At 28.3% G+C, this 24310-nt stretch overlaps 1 protein-coding gene across 2 annotated transcripts in view; it reads right to left on the bottom strand.

The window, feature by feature from the left end:
- The window catches only part of LOC132922453 (integrin alpha-PS2-like), a 69438-nt gene that overhangs the window by 40438 nt on the left and 4690 nt on the right, over nt 1-24310 (bottom strand). For both annotated transcript variants that reach the window (XM_060985988.1, XM_060985989.1), the window contains exon 2: nt 19557-19783. In XM_060985988.1, the coding sequence (XP_060841971.1) occupies nt 19557-19726 (170 nt within the window). In that variant the 5' untranslated portion in view covers nt 19727-19783. The remainder of the gene's footprint in view (nt 1-19556; nt 19784-24310) is intronic.

The raw sequence follows: 24310 nt of genomic DNA, 5'->3' as shown, positions 1-24310 counted from the left end.
TGTATTTGGCACTTTTATTGAAATCGTTAAGATAACAGTTTGAGATAGAATAATCTAACCGATTTTTATCAGTATTGACATTTTTCTTATTCTAAATTGTACATGATTTTGAATACAATCTGTCAATACCTTATAAAAGATAAGTACCTCATATATTATACTAACCTCAATAAAGTATAGGTACGTATACCTATTGTGTCAGGTTTTTAAAATTTTTATTTAAAAAATATAATGTTCGTGTTTTAATCGATATTTACAGCGTGCAGTTTTAGTAGGATAGCACACGCAAAATTTTCAAAATTGCCAATTATAATAATTTTGTAAGAACATAGAGGCCACATGTATATTAGGTGAATATATTATATTGTAACAATATTATAATGTTATTTAATAGGTATCATACTTGCATATTAAGTGTGTATCTATTAACCCATTAAATATATATGTGTATAATGTATACATATATATATAATTTACTATATGGTATAAATATCTATACATATGAGATATATTATATTTTATTATAATAACACTATATTACAATGAATTACCGCAAGAAAACCATGTGAATATTACGAAGTTATTATATTATGCTAGCTTTCGATAGTGAAAATAACAATAAATAGGTTTTCTTATTTGTATAAAACTATACTTATCTCAAATACATACATATTATAAAATTAAAGATATCGTTGAATTCATATTAATTAACATAATTGAGAAATTACATGATATTGCATGTATTTATCTAAAAAATCATCTCAATGACTGTGACAATTATTTAGATCTCGGAGAGATTGTGGGTTTGAAAACTCTAATAGCTTTTTTTAGTAACGGAATATAATAAGATACATCGACTAGTGACTACCTACAATGCTCTATATTTTTCTTCTGGGTATTTTTATTGCTCCTTTGTCTAAAGACATAAAACGCGTTTAATAGGAAATAAACAACTTTTCCATGGGTAAGCAACGCAGACACTCGACGTAAATGGTAACAATTAATAGCGTGTATTTTTTCTATCGATTGTACTTGTAATTATATAATGTAGCCTATAGGCATATGTACAGCCGTGGGTACATGATGGAAATTGCAGAATTTCATAAAATTATTTTTTCTTACTTTCATTACATATACGTTATAATAAATATGAATATTAATCTTGTATTATACATAAGTGTCATAACTGCTTATATGCTTAAAGATATCAAAACATTATGACGTAAAGAAACGTCTTAATGAGTGAGAGGGCCGACGACATTTTTTCGCTATAACTTTTTCAGCTAGTGGATTGTAAATAATGATACTTATTTGTATATCAAATATAATATATTTAATTTAATTTCTATTTCCAGGAACGGATATTGAGTTCTTAATGTTTTTATGCTCCTATATATTTAACAATATAAATCATAATCATAATTTTTGATACATTTGATTTGTGAATATATATATTTTAATACAACTAAAAATACTGCCGTTCATATTTTAACGTTATTAATAGTTTACCATAAGCCCTTTAGTCCCTAATATTAACCCGGCCTGCCCAATCCTTGTCAGTATATAGGCTGAATTAAATTTATAATGATATGACGCAAGTCAATTTTAGACTAATATATATATACTAATATATTTGATTATATTTACAGATAAATTTTGTATACATAATTAACTCATATAAGCTTCTTCCTTGTGCAGACTTAGAACTGTGCAATTATCTAAAATGTTTTTCCGATACATCACTGATATAAGATTTCCATTGTTTTTTTAAGTAGACGAGAGTAAGAGACAAAAAGTAACATATTTTTTACACACGAATTTCATACAAAATTTATTGTTATTGACTATAATGATATTATTATACATCCATAGATAGTGAGCTCTTGTACAGTGTCATAGATATTTGACAGCAGTCACATAATTTTGGTGTCCTATTTCGCCGCCAAACCGCCCAATGGGTCTTAAATATCAGGTTTCTAACCAGGTTTTTAATTTCAAGTATACCGTAGTATCCTGCAACCTACGCTTCTATAAATGTGAAAAAAAGTAGCCATAATGTTGTTCTTTGAGTGGTGCTACTGAAAATACAACACATTTCAGTGTTACAAAATAAATGACTAATAAGTATGATTTGGTTTTGGTGATTTAGAGTAGGAAGAAAAGAAAACTATTTGATACGATGATCTACGAGTATACAATAGTACAAGTAGTAGCCAGTAGGTATATTATAGGTATATTAAATATAAATCGAACGGTAAAACGTTACGACGGCGACGTCTTGAACAGATTAATTGAGGCCCATGTTATAACATATTAGTACAACACAACTTCGTGTCAGTTAGTTTCTAACACGGTTCAAAATGTTCAGTACATAGGGGGTGAGAAATGGTCCAAGAGATATACACTAATTACACCATGTGTTTAAAGTTGGCTCAACAGCGGTGGTACAGCGTTCTACAACCGTATATGAGTATATTATTAGAGGCGGAAACACTGTATAGTATAGTCGAGGTGAGTATTAGTTGAAACGCTTTGGGGCAACAAATTATTAATATTGCATGAGCCTATATATATATATATATAAATACTCGTATAAAAATTATTTTTATTTTTACACTATTAAATTAAATTGTACGTTCAGTCGTTTGACGGGCGGTAGAACGCACATACGTCTTAAAAAATATGTCAGTGTAAAAATAAAGAAGCAACGAAGATAACGTTTTAAATATTACATACATCAATTCTTGATTAAACCAAATGCTCACATTTTGACTAGAGATTTAATCTTAAAGATGATATGACTGCGATTTTCTTAGTAACTAATTATATGTCATCCAATGAAAAAAAAATAACCTAGTTGAGAATATATTGCAATTACAACTATTATAATTTGCATACTGATTACTGCATTTAACATTCTTTAAACAATAAAAACAATAATGAAATAATAATATAACAATGAAATGATATTGAAAACAATTGGACTCGCCCATACAAAATCAAATATTCTACATTATTTTTGGCAATTCCTTTCGGAAAATTACCTGTCAAGTGCCCTCAAAACATGTAACTTTAAAAAAAATAAAAGTTTTTTGATTTTTATCTTAAAACCGTTTGACGACGAGACAGGCATCGGAGAATATACAATTTATTTTTTTTTTCATTAATAATCGTTCAATACGTGTTAATCGTTTTATAAGAATCCCGTATTCTCGTAACATCGACCTCCAAATCAATTAATATTTGGGCGAGTCGCGTTCGCTATAATATTATACACATCGCAATTCACAGCCCACTTCGGATATGCACGCCTGTACCTCCACACGTTGCCACTTTTGTCATACCAAATAAACAATATTATAGGTATATATACAAATATATAATACATGTTAGTCATATTACGTTATGTTAATAATATCGTCCGCCCCCGATTCGTTGGTTTATGTGTTATTATATCATTCGCGAAACGGAAATTCGGAATCTTTGTTTTTATTTTCGAACACACATTTTATAAATTAATTTAATATTAAAATCGAGTGCGTAGGTATTTTTTGTCGGTTGTGTTGTTTTGAAAAAAAAATGTAGACGTCTCGAAAATCGTTTCGGCCAACACTGCCGCAGTGACGCCGTTGCGTACAAAAATATACTATACAGTCGTAGCGCTAAATCATTCGAGAGCGGCAAACGCGGTGACTGTAGCGTCGTCGGTAATCGTGCGGGCGGCTATTTCCGTCGCAGACATACACACGCGGTCGCCAAGTCCAAACTTAGCGCCATGCACGCACGCGCCCATGAATGCGCGCGTTACCGGTGAAACCTGCGAGATTATGTACCTATAATAATTAAAGGTTACGTCGACGTCACGGAGAAGAATGCACTATTATATAGTTATTAATTTATAAAATAATATATTTTACGACACTTATTTTCTACCAAAAATTGAGTTTTTTGTCACTTAACCGTGTCAGACCTTCAATATTACGTAATATTTATAATTTAATTTTTTTATCGATTGAAATAAGAAACCGAATCAAATAAAATTGTTTTTGCTCTTCTCATTGAATTTAAAATGTGACAGCATTCGATACTTGGCTATAATATACTGAAGGATGTACCCGTGTCCTGCACCCTATATAAAAATATTTTGCTATTTTCTTCATACCAATATCATCGGGATAACCATTTCATCGTAGCTATCATAATTTTATTAGTATATAATAAAAATGTGTTTTTTATAGATGAATTCGAATGGTTGGTACAGTTGTATTCATAAATACATGAATAAATAAGACAATTTTTTTAGCCATCATATTTACGCGTACTTAAAATAGTAATTAAAATATAATATTTCGAACGGCGATTTAAGTACATATATTATACTATTATAATAATAAGACTTATAAAATAAATAATGAATTAAATTTTTGTATTGTTTTCAATTTTATATTTTAGTTGAAAGTGCAGTATGAATGAAATGTACACCGTACGCACGATATTATGCAATTCATAACAAATCACCGAAATGATTAACGTTTTGAATGGCAGGGATCAATACAATCATAATAATATAATTATGTTAATTTACATTTATTGCTGATAATAACAAAATATTTATCTAGATATACATATTACTAGTATAAAGTTGATTGTTATTAATGTTAAAAAAACGTTTAACATATACCTATTAATTTATTTAATGATACATTGATACCATTTTAATCGATTAAAAGTTTTAACAAATATGCCATTCAGTATATTTTAGCTGTTAAATAAGCTATTCGTAAGTTACGGATCGAGGTCAATTTATTTTAATATTTATTCGTATACACAACCCATTATGTAGCCATATCGATCAACACATCATTTTATAGTAATCTTAGATACCTACGTTTTAAAAAAAAAATAAACTTAATAATAATTTGATTGATGGAAAAATTTTCCTTGAATATATTTATGTCCAAAAGTGTAACTTGTCATCTAGTCTTTACTTTGGAGTAAATTTTCAAAACATGAAATTTCAGTTGATGAGAACATATTAATATCTATTGGTAGCTTCCGGTAGCTGACTGTCTTTTCTGCGTCCGTCGCATTGTCTAATTATCAACAATTATAATTGTTGAACAAACTTCGAGTTGCCATTCTAGAATTGTAAGTAAGTGAAGTGTTGTACCTATACGTAAATATGAGAGCATCCGGATCACTTCCGGTCTAATGAAATACGTTGCCATTTTCAAGTAAATAACGAATTGAATGCAATATATAAAAACTGCAAAACGCGTCTAAGTATATATATATATATAAATATTATTATATGCACAGGCTCTTTATCTGTAAAATGGCTAAACGATCATTATTAAAGTATGTAGATGCACATTACATAATGTATGAAATATAAATAAAACTTAAAAATTAAAATTAAAATTAGTGCCCCTGCTATATTGTTTTGCATTTTACACATTTTATTAAATTTTATATCTTATCTTATTTACGATAATAATTGAGAACCTTTTTTTCTGCTCTTGACTTACATATTTTTCATTATAATGTGTGGCTCACGACTCATCTTATCGTTTGCCACCCCTGCTATATAGTATAGAGGTAGGTTCATTTTGCGCGCTATGTGAAGAAACATTTAAAAACGATTGTACTGTTACGATTTTTCCTATACATTTATAGATCACATTGAAGCATCTTCGTAAAGTTCAAACCACTTGTTATAAGCACAAATTATTTTTGTCCTGCGGGCTACAGCAACACTGTTTACAACGTCGCTTACTTCACTTCAGCTTCGTTCTAAGCTTTTTTAAAATCAAACATTACAACTAATACAACTCTACTCAGGCGCATGTGGTATTATTATACCCGCTACACTCAACACTTATACAGTTTCAAGACTTTGTATGTATATATATATAATACAATATTTATGTTAAAAGCAAAGTTATTGCACACAACGCTTAATTTTAGGGGTCAAGGTTAAAGTCTATCCAAGCATTGTGCACAATGGCCAAATAAAGGCAGGCAAAGTAAATTAAATATTAAAATGAACAACGTTTGATTAAACAGAATGATAATTAATTTAAATAAACAAAAAATACCACACAGAATTGTAAAATCAATAGAATCAACTCTCCACTCAAAAACTAAAATAAAATCAATATTATGACAATTAACATGAAAAATGAACTTAAATACCTAAATATTATTAAAATCAATCCAGATAAAAAAAAAAATTATACAATACATTACAATCAATAAAGCAATTAAATTTATTAAATACCTAATTTTTATTTTTTTTTTGAGTTACTATTGGACTGAACAATAAACTTTAAAGTTTTAATATTAAATTTGACAAAATAATTAAATGGCTTTCAAACGAACTTTGCCTCGCTTAACAGATCACTTAATTAACTTAACTAATAATATACAATTATTACACATGCATTAAAATTAGATAAACTATTGCTTTTCCGAACTGAAAAAAAAATCCAATTGAAGGTTCTATATTTAATAAAACCCACTTTTCATCAGTCTTAGATCTCAGATTTAAATAAAAGCCCAGGTAACTCGTTTTAGTCGCCTGAAAGGTAACCAATATCCATATTATACTCTCTCCTCAAAACTTGTCTTACACTGAGGTTGCTACTTTTTTCTCTTGTCTTTCCTTATTTGTCAATTTTTTTGTTCGTTGATTACTTTTACTTATTGTATTACTGACTAGTATATGCACAGTACAAGATGAAAATAAAAAATGTTCAAACAAATATATTAATTCATATGTTAGAAAAAATACACGTATTGTATTTAAATTAATCGAAAAACAAATGTAGTATCAGGACGAAGCGGTTTATATAAACTTAAGATTACAATTTATATAATTATATTAAATATTACCTATAGTTAGTCTTTGTATGAATTTAGTTTGGTAGATCTGAGTGGAATTTGGCTAATACTAAGATTAGGGCCATATTAACACGTAATTAAAAATGTTTGATACCTATAAATTATTAATGAACTAAAACGTACGTATACCTAACATACGCTAACTTCATACAGTCCATATAGACGTACGCTTACATATTTGTCAATTTACTGCAATAACTCGACAGTGTCAGCAACAAAATCACAAAAATGAGCTAATAAGTAAAGTGAAGGGCGAGGCCTATTTTACCTACACCTTAACCTTATATGGAGTGCTCCATGTGGCCCCCGACCGACCTTCATCAGACACCCACTTATATAAGCCAAACATGAATGAACAACTAAAACTTTCTACAATATTTCGAAGAAATACTTGTTGTTAGTGCAAATTTAGAATAACGATCAAATTCTATGAATTACTTTATACCTATTATGTAAGGTTAATTCGCATACATAGCAAAATTGTTTACTTCTTCTAACTTTAAGGTACTTAAATACTTAATATATATCATTGATAATATACATATCTAATAATATATATTATAGCTACATTTAATATTGTTGTACAAATAATTTATAAAAATAATTAAAATTAAAGAAATCATTCACTAGGTAATTATAATAATTACTGGGTAAATATAATTTACAAAAATATTATAAATATTTAAAACAAGTTGAAATTTTCTCCGATAGCAAATATTAATTTATAGAAAAAACTAATCAATTATAATATACATTTAAACTACGTATTTTAATTTCAATTTAAGATAATAATGTTATATTATACCGGATATGCAGTTAAATTTATATCTAATCCTATAGAATTGATGCAAAAATAATTGTCAACTATTTGTTTTAAATTTAAAAAATAAACGCTTTATACATATAGAGGTACCTACTTATCCTACCCTATCTATATTAATTCAAAACTTTTTTCTAATAAAGAAAATATTACATATTACAATTACATCATACTATTAAAATATTTTTCGTTAAATGTTCTAGCTACATTCATGTTGTAGTCGTAGAGACTGCAAAATAAAATTATCAGTTGTTGCGATATCGCTAAATGTCTAATTTATCACGATTTTACTTAATCTATCAATGTATTTTAAATAATGATTTTCATTTTTGTCATTGAGTAAACGTCAACAATAACAGGTGTTAGATTTTTATCAAGGTCACTGTCTTTACGGTTAATATGCAAACTTTATAGCAATTTATAGGATGTACATTGTACATTGTATGTAATATATATACAAATTATATACATACAACTTATTTAATAATTGACCAAGTAACCTTTAATGTGTACCTATTTATATAAGATGTCCATAAATAGAAAAATAGAATGTTTTCTTTTCTTATTTTAAAAATTAATCAACGGCATAGTATTTTGTAAATAATTACTTGTCGCGTCCCCTGACCTAATAAACTATCATTTATTATATAGTTTTAACACTGCGATAGCATGCTATCAAAAATTCAAAACTGTAAATTTCATTTTTTTTTTAAGTTTACCTATAGTGCCTTTTTAGCCACAAAAGTTTTAATTTTGAAATTTTTTTTAACAATCCATGAAAAAGTTTACATTAAATATATATGTATAATATATATATATATATATATATATAATTTAATGTATTTTATCACGCGAGAAATTTAACCTAATCTCACTAAACCTAATTATACTTATGATGGGCTATGATTAATCGTTTTATAAATCTATATTCTAGTTTAACTGTAAATATACCTATATATATATTTATATTATTTATCTTTGAAATTTAAATATGTAAGACTTCTGGGTGGTCACAAACAACTGTAATAATAAATTAGGCGATTTTGAATATTATAGGGGTGTCTAATTTACTCTTTACTTAATGAACCTTGTAAGATTAATACGACACCGACAGTAAGTTATACAACCAGGGGCGGATAGGCCTATCGGGAATTCGGGATTTTCCCGGTGGGCCCCTGCCCGTACCAAATTATAAACCCCCAGTCTCAACACAGTATTTTATGTTTTAAATATTATTATATAATAATAATATCGAACTATATACAATTTGGAAACAGTTTATTAAGTTTATTTTATTGGTATTTGGTTTATAATTAAAAATGAAATAAATACTTTTGCGTTCAGGTTAATAATATATGACATTGTATATATAGACAATAGACGTTTTCTAGGCAGTTTACTAATTTATTGCGCTCAAAACATTTTACAATAACTAAAGAAAATGTATTAGTTAGTTATAAATTATAACTTATAATTATTATATAATAAATGAAAACACTAAACGATTTTTTATGAGTATTAATACATAATTGCACCTTGAGCCTTGTGCTCTTTATATAATAATAAGTAAAATAAATAAAAAAATTTTTTTTTTTTCGCATAGTACAAGTTATTTTTTTATCGTTAATTATTCGAAATTAAATACCAGTTATATTACATTATAATTCGTTTCATAAAATTCCCGATTCTGTTATAAAATACCCAGTCACTTAAATCAGTAATCAATTGATCAATAAATAAGTTTTAATTTGCAAGCATTTTATTAGTATATATTATCAAACACAATTATTGGTATACTGATCCAAAACGAAATTTTGTTTTAGGCCCATGCCCGTTTTCTATGTATATTATGAATAATGAATATATTACTATTACCTATTATAATGCATCGTATTTATGAGTGGTGCTCAGAAAATAAAAAAATAACAAGAATGATCCTTTAATGACAAGCGCTTCTAAGTGCAATAAAATATAACTAGAATTTTTCTCTTAAGTATGTAAAAAATTATTTAAGACATTCAATGTCACAAGAGGATTTAGAAAGTTTATTGTTAATGAGTATTGAAAAATTAATGTTAACTAAAATAAACCCTAATGGTATTATTGATAAGGTGGCTGCATAAAGTGATGTATTGAAAAAAAAAAATTAATGTATTAATAATTATGATTGAATAGTTTTATATTAAAATAAAATAATATTATAGTAAGAATTATAGAGACTTGTTTTGTAAATATATTGCGAGCGAAGCGATCAAAAAATGTCTGGGCCCATGAATTCAATTCGCCGTAATATAAAACAGCCCTATCCGCCTCTAATACAACCAGTTACATATTATTATGATATTTTAAGACAATTATTATGAATATAAACCTAGTTTAACTCTTGAAATATTAATTTTACAATTTTATTTTAGTAATACATGTATGTAAAAATAATTTATTGAATATTTGTATTGTATTTTATCTATACATTTGTATAATGAACAATAAAATATTTTTAAAAAAATACTCTAATACATATAATACAATTATTTTGTGTTTATCGTTTTGTTAAATATGTTCGGCTTGTATAATTTTCACAGATACCCTCGCTATATAAGTAAATTAAATATTATTTTATTAAGTAAAACGTTTATCTTATATTAATTAACCCTAAATATTTTGACGATAGGGGTTTAAAACAGGTTTGAAGACATATGTGTATATATAACCATCTAGTTATTTAAATATGATTTATAAATCAATATTTTTGATGAGTTCACTCAATACCCATATGGATAAAAATATATAATTACATACACCGATATTTACACCTATTAATTGAATATCGAGACTGGTAGAAGTGATTTGAAAAAAAAACCCAATACCCTGGGGTCAGGGTCATCCCGTCTCGCCCACGTGATACATCCAGGCGTTAATTGTAGATGGAATATAATTTCCGATCACAATCGTATCACAATGAAAAGATATAATGGAAGGAGGTATAACTTATTTAGAATGAGGTTGTATTGGAACATTTGGAACCAGTTTTTTCTTTACTTTATATGAATTTGCGAATCGATAGTGAGAAAACGATATGCATTTTTCTCGTCCCAAATCCTATAATAATCTACAACAATACAAGTAATACAACCCTCAAATCATTGCCACTTGATTATCTTTTATGTTAAACATATTATATTATAAACCGCGAGTACTATGGAGTCGCCATGATAAAATATTTTTATTATTATTTGATCTGTCATACTACTTCATTGTTCTAGAACTGGGCATCAAACGTCTAGTTAAAATATAAATATCATTTACATATCATTTCATCGCCCATCGATTACAGAGTGATTATAGTGTATTGTCATTATTAAAGCCGTAGGATAACTTTGAAGTTTGAATTGTTAAGCCTAATTAATGTACTGTTGTTATAGTGGCAGAAGACCTCAATAATTCAAACCAAATTTTACAAATCCGTACACTAATAATATTATTTGTAACGAATAAATACGTCACCGACGACAAACGTATGAGCCGTTGAGTCATATTTTATCGTTTTTACAGACTATTAAAAAACGGTATAATTATTATTAACGTCTCGTATTATTTTTCTCTCCCAAAATATGTATGAACGCCGCGCTAAACATTTCCGCCGCCACCGCTTTAACGACGCCCAGCTGTGTGCGACCTTTGTCCGCGATCTACAACCACACACGCGATACGATATAACTCGTAAATGTACGCAGTATGTTCGATACATAAAAAAATTGGTATAAATTTGTCGCCCAACGACCCAACGACGACATACATCCCCACAGGAGTTGTAATCTTTTCGGGTACTTAAAATTATATATACCTTACAATCATTTTAATGAAAATAATGTGTTCGAGTTTCGTACGAATTATGCTCGTATATAATATATATAATATCGCGTGTGCAAAACGTGTGGGTTTCGGACGGAGAGCGGCTTACGGCCGTGTGCGTGGGCCTCTGATTTTACGGCGCTCCCATCTTATTATATATATTTGCCCATATGGTTTGTGTGAGTGGTTATATATATATATATATATATATATACACGCACACACAGTGCGGAGACCGTCACCAATATACAACCATTATAATAATATAATATATATATATATGTATATTATATATGCGTGCAGTGTGTTGTGTTTCCTGAGGTTCCAAGTAAACCCCGTTCGGTCGACCCTATGAACGATTTTCTTGTGTGTGTGTACGTGAGTTTACTATACATATACAATATATTCTACTGCCGAGGCTCATCCCCTAACAGATTTCGTGAGACACACGTGGGTATTTTAGAAACGTCTCGATGAAACGACAAAATATATTTTATTGCACGAGTATCTACGAGTATACTGCAACTGCAGTATGTCAGAAGGCCTAAGACTGTGCATGGTACAGAATTGGAGAACAGTGTTATTAAAAAAAAAACAAAAAAGCTAAATGTTTTGTTTTAAAGCACCATTATATAATCGTAAACAGTATAAAAATTCGATTTTAGTTTGTTTAATCGTGATTGATGATTTAATAACTCATTATTTTTTCCATATTACTGTGCAGCGGTGCGAAATCGGACGAATTTTATAGTCGTCGTTTTATCATTATATTATATATATGAGTTTGTGTATATTGTATGTATGTGTTTATTGTGCGTATACAATAATATTATATATGATGAAAATAAAATACAAACGGTTAACTGAAAAACAACGCGTTCCTGTGCTGAAGCCGATTGAATAACAGTTTTATATAGTACTAATTAAAAAATTATTATTAACAATCGTTTGTAACATATATAATATTGTATTATGATTATGAATATCGGATATATAATAATATAATTATATGTGTACAATAAAATATAGTGTGATAAGATCACAGAACAATAACTCTCGCATTTTTTTTATTCATACAATATAAAACTTATTTCGAACACGGTTAATTGTTATAAATTAATATATTGTTAGTTTATCGGCTCATTACATATTCAATTAACTTAATATTAAGAATAAGTACCTATATTATATAAATGTGCACAAGAGTCAAGGCATATTAAAATGTTCGCTCGTTATTTCAATACTTCGTCATTTTTCATGATAGTTTATTTTACCTATACCAATAAGATAATGGCTGCAGTTAACTGCCAGTTAATCGGTGTACATAAATAATAATTATTATTATCGCATTTAACCGTTCATTTCCTATACGATTATTGTGCATATTTGACTTCAAATGCGCCATATTTTAATATTGTTTATTTAAGTATATCCAATTATGAAATAAATATAATATTTAAAAAAAGGTTTATATTTAATGCTTTTGATTGCCTTTAATTAATACATTTTAGACTTTATTATATCGTTTTAATTTCTTAAAACACGTCAGTATATATTAGCATTATTTAGTTAATTTCAAAATATAATATTTTATATTTATATATGTATATAATATACATATACAACACATATATAAAAAACATTAACATAATGGGTGTGCAGCTAACTAAAATTTTCAAAATCATGTTCAATCCATTTAGTAATTAGCGAACAACTACTGTGACCTTAATTGGTCTTTATTAACAAAATTGATGACATTTCAAGCTGAGCTCGCTTAAAATGTATATTTGGGTCAAATCGAAATGTCAAGGCTACCGGGGCATTTTTATGACGAAAATGCTCAATATATACTGCGTATTTATAGTACCATATGCGCCAGATGGTAATTTAGTATATAATATACATACACCAAGATGTCATTTTTTTCCTTCGAAACTCCTGTTGAGAGGAGGTATAGCCGTTTTTTCGTGTGTGCGCGAACTCGTGTAGGTGTTTTCTCGTGGGTTGGTTGTGTGCGTTTAAATAATATATGCGAACGCGGCCGGAAGGATCATCTGGTCCGATGGCTGTGACCGGTGGAGTTGTATAATAATATTTGTAGGTGTATATATATATATATTACAATTTTGCATCACTAACCGTTCTAACGAGATTTCCGTGTACAGACGTAGTACATGTTAATATATTATTTTCGTTATTAGATTTTTATAAAAACGTTAAGCCGATTAATTATTTAAGTTTCATTTGTACACAACGTACACGATACATACTGCAATGACTATTAATGTATACTCGTGTAACGTGTAAGTGAAGTCAATGTTAGTATAAATTATATTTTAGAAATCATTGATAGAATAATATAATGCCAAGCGGCTTTTTCTATTGAAAATAAAATATCACAACATATACTTACTCAATATTATATTATAATATACATTTTAAAATATATATTTATCATCAATATTTTATTATTTTACTGGACTACACAAGAAAAAATCCAAACATGTTTTCAATTATAACAAACTATGTAATATATTATGGCCCATTTTTTTCTTGTTATTACCCAAAGGGTCGGTCCTAAATTTTGCCTAAATAACTCAATGTGAACAACACGTGCATGGTAATAATAATATCCGTCCTTTTTCTTCTTAAGGTTTAAAATAGTAGAATGGTTTTAAGTAAAAATTCTTGCATTAGATTACCATTTAAACAAAGTGTTGTCATAAAAAATAATCTTTACTTCATACACTAAAATGAAAGAGTTATTTTTGAAAACCTTTAAATTTAAATATTTAAATGTTTTAAACGTATATTAGTGTATTATAATATAATATATGGATTTTGTTATAGATAATATATATATTGTTGACTTAAATATGTAATTAAATAAATTTAAAAAAATAATATTGTATCTATTATTTTGATTTAAACGTTTTTTTAACTGACTTTTTAAATGTATACTTATTTATTTTTAATAATAATCAATAGAAATATAGGAATGTTAGCCAAAAATTATTTTTTCAACGCCAATAATAATAATTGAGAAAATGTTTTTCTAGTCTTTGCGTATAGTTTGTTGTCATCGTCAGCTGTATCCTTAAATAATCCTAACATAATACACATGAGCGTCACATATGGTTTTTTTTTCAACAGTCATGCTCTAAAAATGATGATCTGGGTGGTGATATAAAAGGTAGGTATACGAATCGATAAATTATCCAACAAGAATTTTTTTTTAAGTTGTGTATATTACAGCACATTATTAACTATTATTCCATAAAAACCTTATTACCATAATAATAATCTAAAATTGAATTCAAAAATTTGAAATTAATAAAAGTTTAATTGTTTTGGAATTATGTCTTTAAATACTTAATCTAAATATTTACGAAGTGTAATGCAGTTTACAACACCAACAGTGGGTAATCAATAAAATAAATATTATACTACTAATAATAGTATTAACTACATATTGTGTAGGTCTATGAACAGTGAATACAATTATTATGAAATATAATATGTATATTATACCCAATGTTTATTTTCTATATTTTAATTTATACACGCGCTCCAACTAAACTGGAAATCCTCTGACAGATATCCATTTGCATGTGACAGTTTATTGTTTCAACTGCGCGCTGCAAAAAATGCATATAGATTTATTTATAGTAAAACACAATATTGATTTGCATTCGTTTGCGAGTTAAATTCCAGGCACCATATGTTGTTAATATAGTTCCTATTGTGTAGAAAACGAATGTAGTTGAAAACTGTTTAAGTTTTTTTTTAATACATATTTTTTTTCATAGTCCATTCATTTATTTAAATCAAACTTAATATAATAATAATAAAGTCTGTTTCAGGTGCCTATCTGGGTACCTACGTAGTATTAACGACAATAAAATAAGCACGTAATGCGTACCTATATAATAGTAATACGCCATATAGGTACACGCATAACAAATAATAATCCACGGGGCAACTACCACTCACCTCATCCTCATCAGCAACCTATTGAAACGGCTTCGCTACTATTTTCTACCCCTCCCTGTACGCTAATGGGTTCTTCCTAGTTTATATATTTCAATCAGGACGGTGATGGATGAGAATAATATAATATGGACTAGCATCTGTCTGTGGAATTTTACTAGCTAATGATTCGAAGAGACATATACAAACAAAATAAAAGAATGGGTGGCTTCATGAGGTGGTTAATAATTAATAAACATCTGACTTCTATTAGTTTAGAAAACATTTTATAACTTTTAGTTAAATATCATTAACTCCGGCGAGTCTATGTCAAGGATAAAAACATATTCAGTAATGCTAAAATTAAACGTTTGACTCAGTGCACTGGCAACCCGCACCTTTAAAGTACCTGTTGGTTTATATTAGTTGTGGTTATATGGCGCTACTATATAAATTAATGCGTATTATGTATATACAACTAAATGTTTACAAATATTGATATATACAACTACAACATAGCAGTTGGTTATGCATTTTTTAAATTATGTTTTAATTTACTCATATATTATATATATTGTATATAATTGCATTTAATTATTGCATTCGTTTAATAAATAGTGTTATTATATTAATATAAAAAAAATTAAATTTATTCGTCGTACTAATTTACATTTTACAATACCGATTTATACACGTTTAATTATTGATATGTGGGTATATTAAAGTAAGTCAATATTTTTATTGATATGTTATAATAGTACTTATCTGACGTCTGTTAGTTTTAAAATTTAAATTATATATAATATATAACGTTTTAATATTGTTATAGAATTTAGCACTACGTGTTATGTTTAGAAAACTTCGTTGAAAATAAACACAAACTATCTATAGTAACTAATAATATTTTCTTTAGGTCAGAAACAACATTGTGTCTGTTACGTAAGAACCTACGTGTAGTGTAGCAGTATTTTATATCTCAAAGTCACCTCCATCCCGACAAGATTGTTATTTACAGTTAAAAAAAAATATTTAAATTTTAAACAAATAAAAGTTTAAAAAAATTATTTAAATTCAAGTGATATATTTAGTGTTCCTACCGTTGGTACCTATATAATGTTTACTTAACACCAAACATACCATAGGGCTGTTTGTTAATGGTAAAAACAATAATGATGAATAATAATTTCAAAACGGAAGTAATGTGTGTAAGGGTTTGGTTTATATGGATAAAGAGTAAATTACATTCAGTTTATATGTGCAAGTATTATGCAATGCAACATCATTATCGTATAGAGTTAAAAACTATAAATTATAATAGAAAAACCCTTATTATGACCAAATAAAAACTACGAATTTAAATATATTTTACATTACTTGCAACTGTGGTATAAATATAATAGGTATAATAAAAAAACATTGATTGATAAGAAAACTAAATTACCTATAAAAGTATATCTATTTATTATTTCAGAAATAATTGAGTTAAACACCCATTTTATTGTTCATTATTTTAGTCGTAAAATCATTTTGATCAAATATTATCGTATACAATTTAAATACTATATATATATAAAAAAAAAAAACTATAACTTTTGGCTACTATTTATATTTGTCTTCCAGTACATTTCTGTCATCCAGTCAATGGCTATCGCACCAATAATGCATAGGGGTTAGGGTTATTAACTTTATATATCAGAGTTATCAGACAATTAAATGGCTCAAGATTAGTATTTTATTTCTTATACATGTACCTATAACAGTACTTTAATTCAAAAATATTGTAAATGAAAAGTTGTAAAAATAATTTTTTTGTTGTCTGTTGTAAGGGTCAAAGTATATTGTCACATAATTAATTATTATCTCTCAAAATATTTTTAAACAGTTTTACAATAGATGTCTAATTTTCATAAAATTTAGCATCATTTTAATAAATATCTATCTAGTTTATCAATAATTATTTAATCAGTTATGTACCTATATTCATTTAATTTAACACAATATTCAATTGTAAATATGAATCTATATAATATCAACGCGTATATTATATATACTCCCTCTTCACTATAATATGCATAAATGATAAAATGTACATTATATAGCCCATTGACATGAGTCCAGTGTGTTCAATTATAATAAATATTCATCTGGCGACGTTAGAACGGAAACAAAAGACGTCGGCGAGATGTTCCGAGTCGTATCCATAATATTATTTAAGTGGTACAGTTGAAAACGGCTTCTTTACAATTGAACAATGATATTATAAAAAAAAAATATGAATAAAAACCGCCATTATATGTTACATTAACTCCATACAGACGAGTGTCGTGGGTATCATAATAATGAACAATATAATAATATAATAGTAAAATAAAAGCATCTATATAATTGCAAGTCATTCGTAATGTGTCAATATATATATTATATATAAATAATATACGATAGTGTCAAATGTCAATTGAAATGACAACGGTTTTCTGAACTAATGGAGCTTGCCACTTAGTTGGAATTACGGACGTACGTATATAGTAGTTTGGGCTTAATGATAGACAATAGTACATATCTGAGGGGATTTCAGGCGACAGTGATGACTTTTTTATTCTATCCAACCAATAACAACAGAAATATAATCATAAATCAGAATTATTAACATCGAACTTGCAGGGCCGAATTTAAGGAAAAGGAACGGTGTTGTGTTACGCCTTACGCCTATGGCATAATTCAACCAATTCAATTATAAATTGTTTTTTGATAATTGAAAGTATTTATTAAATATATGTATAAAGATGAATGTTTTTTTTGTATATATTTTTGTAAAATTATTTTTTTGAAGGAATCTGTTATCTTTGTCGTTGCCCACACAGAGCCGTGGTCTAAATGTGTGTCTACAAATTGGCATCTCTCATCAGTACTCAACTTTATACCGTATGATGTGAGAAGCGTGAAAATTTCTTAAAACTAGTTATTCATATATATATATATATATACATACATATTATTAATATATTTTTTTTATTTGTATACTTTCAATTAGTAATTTTTTTTTTCATCTTAAATGAAAACTAGACGTATTCAAATAAATTTATTTTACCCACGTTAAAATAACACAGTTTTTAAATTTAATAAGAATAAGAAAAAAATACAATCTATAAGATAACAGACATAGCCACATAGGTACATACAATAACTTATAAGTGTAGGTATAATAACACAATATAATAAATGGCAAATTTATTTATTTCTTCAGACCCAATATAGCCTACAGCAACATCATATTATGCATATTAAATGTTTAGTTCATATTGCTCACACTAATATTTACATAAAAATGATAACCACAATATAATATAATATATTATGTTATGAAATTAATATTAAGTACCATGGAAATAATCTAGTATGTATTTGTTTACTCAATCAGTGCATCGCAACTTCGCAAGACAACGTATATATGTATAGCTTGTATAGGTACTCTGAAGCCTTATATAAAAAAATAACATGTTATTGTTACGACTTAACGAGTCCTATATAGGTATATTTATAAATATATATATATAAAGAATTATGGATACTTAATCACGTAAAAAAACTTATAATCTATATTTCATCCTGCGCAATGTTAAAATAAATATTTTATTGTATTTATTATATTTACACTGTCAAGACCATTAAAGGTCTCGGATTAGTAAACCGCGAACAAAATGTCATTTTATGCCCTATAGAAAGTGCAATACTCATACTCTATAATAATAATATGTACATTGTACGTCCTATTGTATAAGTGTAGTTGTTAATTTTAAATGTCAATACAATTATAGAATAAAAAAAGTTGAATATTATTAAGCTTGAGAAGATAAAAATGATTTAGTCACGTCGAATAGTGTACCTCCCCTCAATAGGTCATATAGATTAGGTTGTTATTATTATTATTATTATTATGTCATAATATAATATCGTACGGAGATACTATACTGACGAGTCATACGAAGTAAAATTAAATTTAAAAATAACTTACCATGACCGACCATGCTCTTTGTGCTGAGCTACACTAAACCCGAACATAGACCCTTCGGGTCCCCGATGTCTGATGCAATTTTTAACGTCCACATTGAAGCCAAACACTGCGTTGCAGCACAATGTAATCACCAGTAGAGTGGATAAGGGACGTGATGACGGCAGAGTCATCTCGATTTGCTATGCCCTTCTCGTGGTCATAATATACACGCGTCTGTCATTTGAACACTGAAAAAATTGTAAAAAAAAACCGATAAATTAAGATTATAAAAATATTCATTTAATATATATATATATATATATTTATTATTATAACGCAGTATTGTTGTAAATCCACGCGTAATAGTAAGATGTCTATCTCTGTATAAGGTGTGAAATGGTAGTTATTTAAAAATGAACAAATACAACAACGCGTGCAGACGACACGCATGTATACGATTTACACGGCACTCACGATTTCAGTCTGGTTTGCGAGAGTTTGCATTTATCACCGAACACATCTATATGCACCGGTCGCAAATTTTAAAATATTTATCAAACAAATTTAAATCTCATATTGAATAAATACATCCTATTTCACATATTATTTACATTCAATAATGTGATTTAGTTTTTTAAGCGTACAACTGTTCAAAGATAATTATTGCAAATGACGTATAGGTACCTATTAATCGAATATTCGGAAACTATATCATATAAATGAAATATTAAATATTTATATTATTACACGCATTAATTGTATAATAAGTTTGTTTTAGGAGATAAATATCTATTCATCGATATAAAAAAAAAGTTGTTTTCTGTTTGAATAGAAAAGAAAGATTATTGAAAGCGCCCTGCAGATATGATTATGATTATTATTATTATAACGTTACAGTCGTTATACGCATTATATATTTATATGTAATAGTTAAGTGCGACAGTAATGAAAACAACAGGAAATGTATAATTTCAATCGAGTAATGAATATGCATTCGATGTATTTAGACAAAGATACTGCGATAGTGCGATGGACAGAAGAAATAAAAAAAAAACTACCTAGACTTTTGAGAATTGTGTACAGATTATAATCATAAACGGGATCAACAGTATTTATAAGTTATATATTAAGCGTATTATAAGTAGAATAATAAATAGGTATTTTATAAATATAAAAGTCATAATTCGTTTTTCGACTATTTTAATTAAAAATTGAAATCAAAATAATAAGTATTTTTCATAACTTTGAACCTATACCACGTATGAACCTAACGTCTGTCTTGTCAGTTCCTATAACGTCCATAAAAATTAATTATTATAGGGCTTACTGTTGAATGTTTAATCCGCAACGATGGTGCATAACGAATCGTCATCATCCTCATCCTACCTCGAATATCTGTATACTTAAAATTATACATCCATCAGTCAATAAATTATGTATAATAATATAATTTAATATATACTACAGTTGTTCTATACTCTATAGTGGTCGAAAACCACACAAACTCGTATGTCATCATCATCATCATCATCATCATCATAATAATAATAATAACATATCTATCTATAGAACTATACCTATGTCATTTATACTGCATGAAATCACTTGTTATGACAGTTCAGATAAAAATTACATCTTTATAAATTATATATAAATATAATATCCATATATATGGATCAATACGCATTAATGCGTACGTCATACAGTGACGGCGGATCTACTGTAGCTAACAGCGAGTGGTAGGTATGGGATATGTGGTATATGGGGGTCATATCTCCCGGTGGGCTTATAAAAATAAAAACCATGCTCTTCAAAAAATTGTATCTTGTTTTATAAAAAAAAGAATCTAAAACCTTAAATAATAGGTATATATAATACGAAAGTTTAAGTAACAAATTTTATATCTCCATTCAGCATTCCCCCGTGAGAAATTCCTAAGCTCACCATTGAGGTCATAGTGTCACATAACTATTATAATATAATATTATGATGCATTTTTTAATGTATATCAAATAATGCACACGCCATCGTTATTATTATAATGTGTACAATGTATTTTATACGCGCGCACACATGATAATAATATAATATTGTAATACTATTATTATACGAGCAGAGCTCGTTACAAAAACAAAACCACCGGCGGACTACGGGCGCGCGTGCGCGACAGCCGCGGCCGCCGTGCAAAGGAAGATGAGGATATATTATATTAATATTATATATATGTGGCTTGTAAAACACGTTTTACGTGACAGAGATCGCCGGCAGTCGATCGAGAAAAATTATATCCGTTAGGCATCTCGCGAAAACGTGTGTAAGGCAGCGGCGCACAATATTTCCATATTTACCAGAGAAGTGAGCGTTTCATTCCCACGGGCCATGTACAGCGATCGTTATCGAGCTATCTCTGTCTGTATATGTGTGCGTGTATATGTGTTGCTGCCATAGACCTTATACACTCGGAGCCTATGATGGTTGCAGCAGCCTTCGTCTTTACCCCCGGACGCCCGCCAACAGGGACTGCTGCTCGAACCGAGCCGTGCATAATAATAATAACAATAATGATAAATAATAAATAAAAAAAATACAATAATAATAATAATGAAATATCGTGGTATAGTCGGTATAGTATAGGTACTACGGTTGTGATCTGCGGCGTCGGGTAGGTACATACACATTCGCGTATAACGGGTAATACGACGACGAGGACGACGGTGCGTGACAAGCCGCAGCGCGAGTATCCAGAACTCCGACTAGGTATAGGTATTATAATATTATACACAATAATATATATTCTGAAAAAATAGACGGGCACTCCGGTTTCGCGTTTGCATATTATAAGTTCACGCGAATCGATAGACGGCTATCCGGATTGAGATTTACAGAGGATAACGCATTATTTTATTGCTTATTGCAATATCGCGCGCGTCGTTAGATTATCATACGTTTTATTTATACACCAGCGACCAGCCATGTCCTGTGTATGTATATATAAACACATTGGTAGAATGGTAAATATAAGTACTATTGACTATTGTTATAAGGTAAATTATTTACAATCTATGTATAGTAACACGGCGAGCATAATATATAATAATAAATCAAATGTACGCCTTACGCAGAATTCAATATTCATTACCTACTTACCACATCACAATTTTTCTAAACCAATCACTTTCTCCCAAAGCTTCGCCTTTGATGTTATTGCCGTGTTTAATAGCAGAAAAACAAACTATCGTTATATTCATTGGTCACTTATATTTACAAATTACGTAATTTAATTTTAACGATTAAAATAATATTTCAACCATTTCAGGTACTGCTGGTACAGGTAATGTCAAGTATACAAATATACAGCACTTGTGATTCATTTATTTAAAATTACAGATATGTAAGTGCACATTAACTTAATATATCATGCATAAATACATAATACCAATAATAGTTTCATGTGCATAATACAAATTAATACATCTAAATCTTGATCATTTATATATTCTAAAGTGGGCTTTTTGTCTTTATATCAGGCCATACCTTATCTTTGTTATAATAACTCTACATTGAACACACTCCACTGTAGGTGTACTTCCCACACACCCAATTACAAAAATATGTCTAACGCCATGTATGGGATTTGTCCATTCGATATAAATTGTTAGTTCTAATGGATATTTTTTATAAATTATCAAAGTTGCGTCAAAATGTAATAACATACAAATAAGTATAAAAACTTGAGCTATAAATAAAATATTTAAAAGTTCAAGTTTTTAAGATATTATGTGTACCAATTATTATAATTTTCAGGTATAATGACTTATTATTCTTTATTATAGATATTCCATTTATAATCTAATCATTATGCTGTTTATAATTTATTTGATTTATACCTTTATATTGTGTATATGAACACTTTTTCTCAAGCCTTCAAGGCCATTTGTTTTGCCAAGAACATGACACTTATCCAGCACAACGACTTTTAAACATTTGTTATCAACTATACATACGGCTTCTTGTTCAATTGACATTTCAAGATATATACACGACTCCTACTGGATAGGCTTATATTTCATTCATGATTATTTGTGCGGTTTGGTCATTTTGGCCAAGCACTACTCTGTTTGGCATACGTCCATTTCGCAAAAATCTAAATTTAAAACGTGACTCAACCTGTCCACGGACGAAGTCTTGGAATACAACAACTAGAACCCTATGCAAGATACTAAATCTAGACATTATGATCCATGTTAACGATTGAGAACTAATAAAATGTATGCGGTTCAGTTGATTTTATGAAACCTTGACAGTTGGAAATGTGTACCATAAAGAAAAATATGGTATAAAGAAAATATTGTTATGAAATAATAGAGTTAATACGCCAGTCATATAATCATTATTATTATTGAATATTTGAATGAATAATCTATTATTAAAATTAAATTCAAAAACGAGACAGGTGTGATACTACAGCTGTTGACATGTGTGCGCCCACTTGGGTGTGCAATGCGTTCATTTTTTCGTAGACATAAAATTCTTTTAGACGCCAGAACTCGATCGTCGTTGGATTATTATTATTATAAAGTATAAACAATTTAATCGTTCAGAAAATTACACAACTGAACGACCAGTGTTTTACTTTTTTTCGTTAAATATAAAGCGATTAATGACACTACTAAGTAATATATAGTAGGTAATAATATATATATATACTATATAAACCACCAAAACATTAAATGTCTAAAATAAAAATAAAAAACATTTTAGTCTACAAAAATACT

This window comes from Rhopalosiphum padi, chromosome 2 (assembly GCF_020882245.1).
Source record: "Rhopalosiphum padi isolate XX-2018 chromosome 2, ASM2088224v1, whole genome shotgun sequence".
NCBI lineage: Eukaryota > Metazoa > Arthropoda > Insecta > Hemiptera > Aphididae > Rhopalosiphum > Rhopalosiphum padi.
Note: the sequence above shows the minus strand (reverse complement) of the source record. Positions and strands in the feature narration are given on the sequence as shown.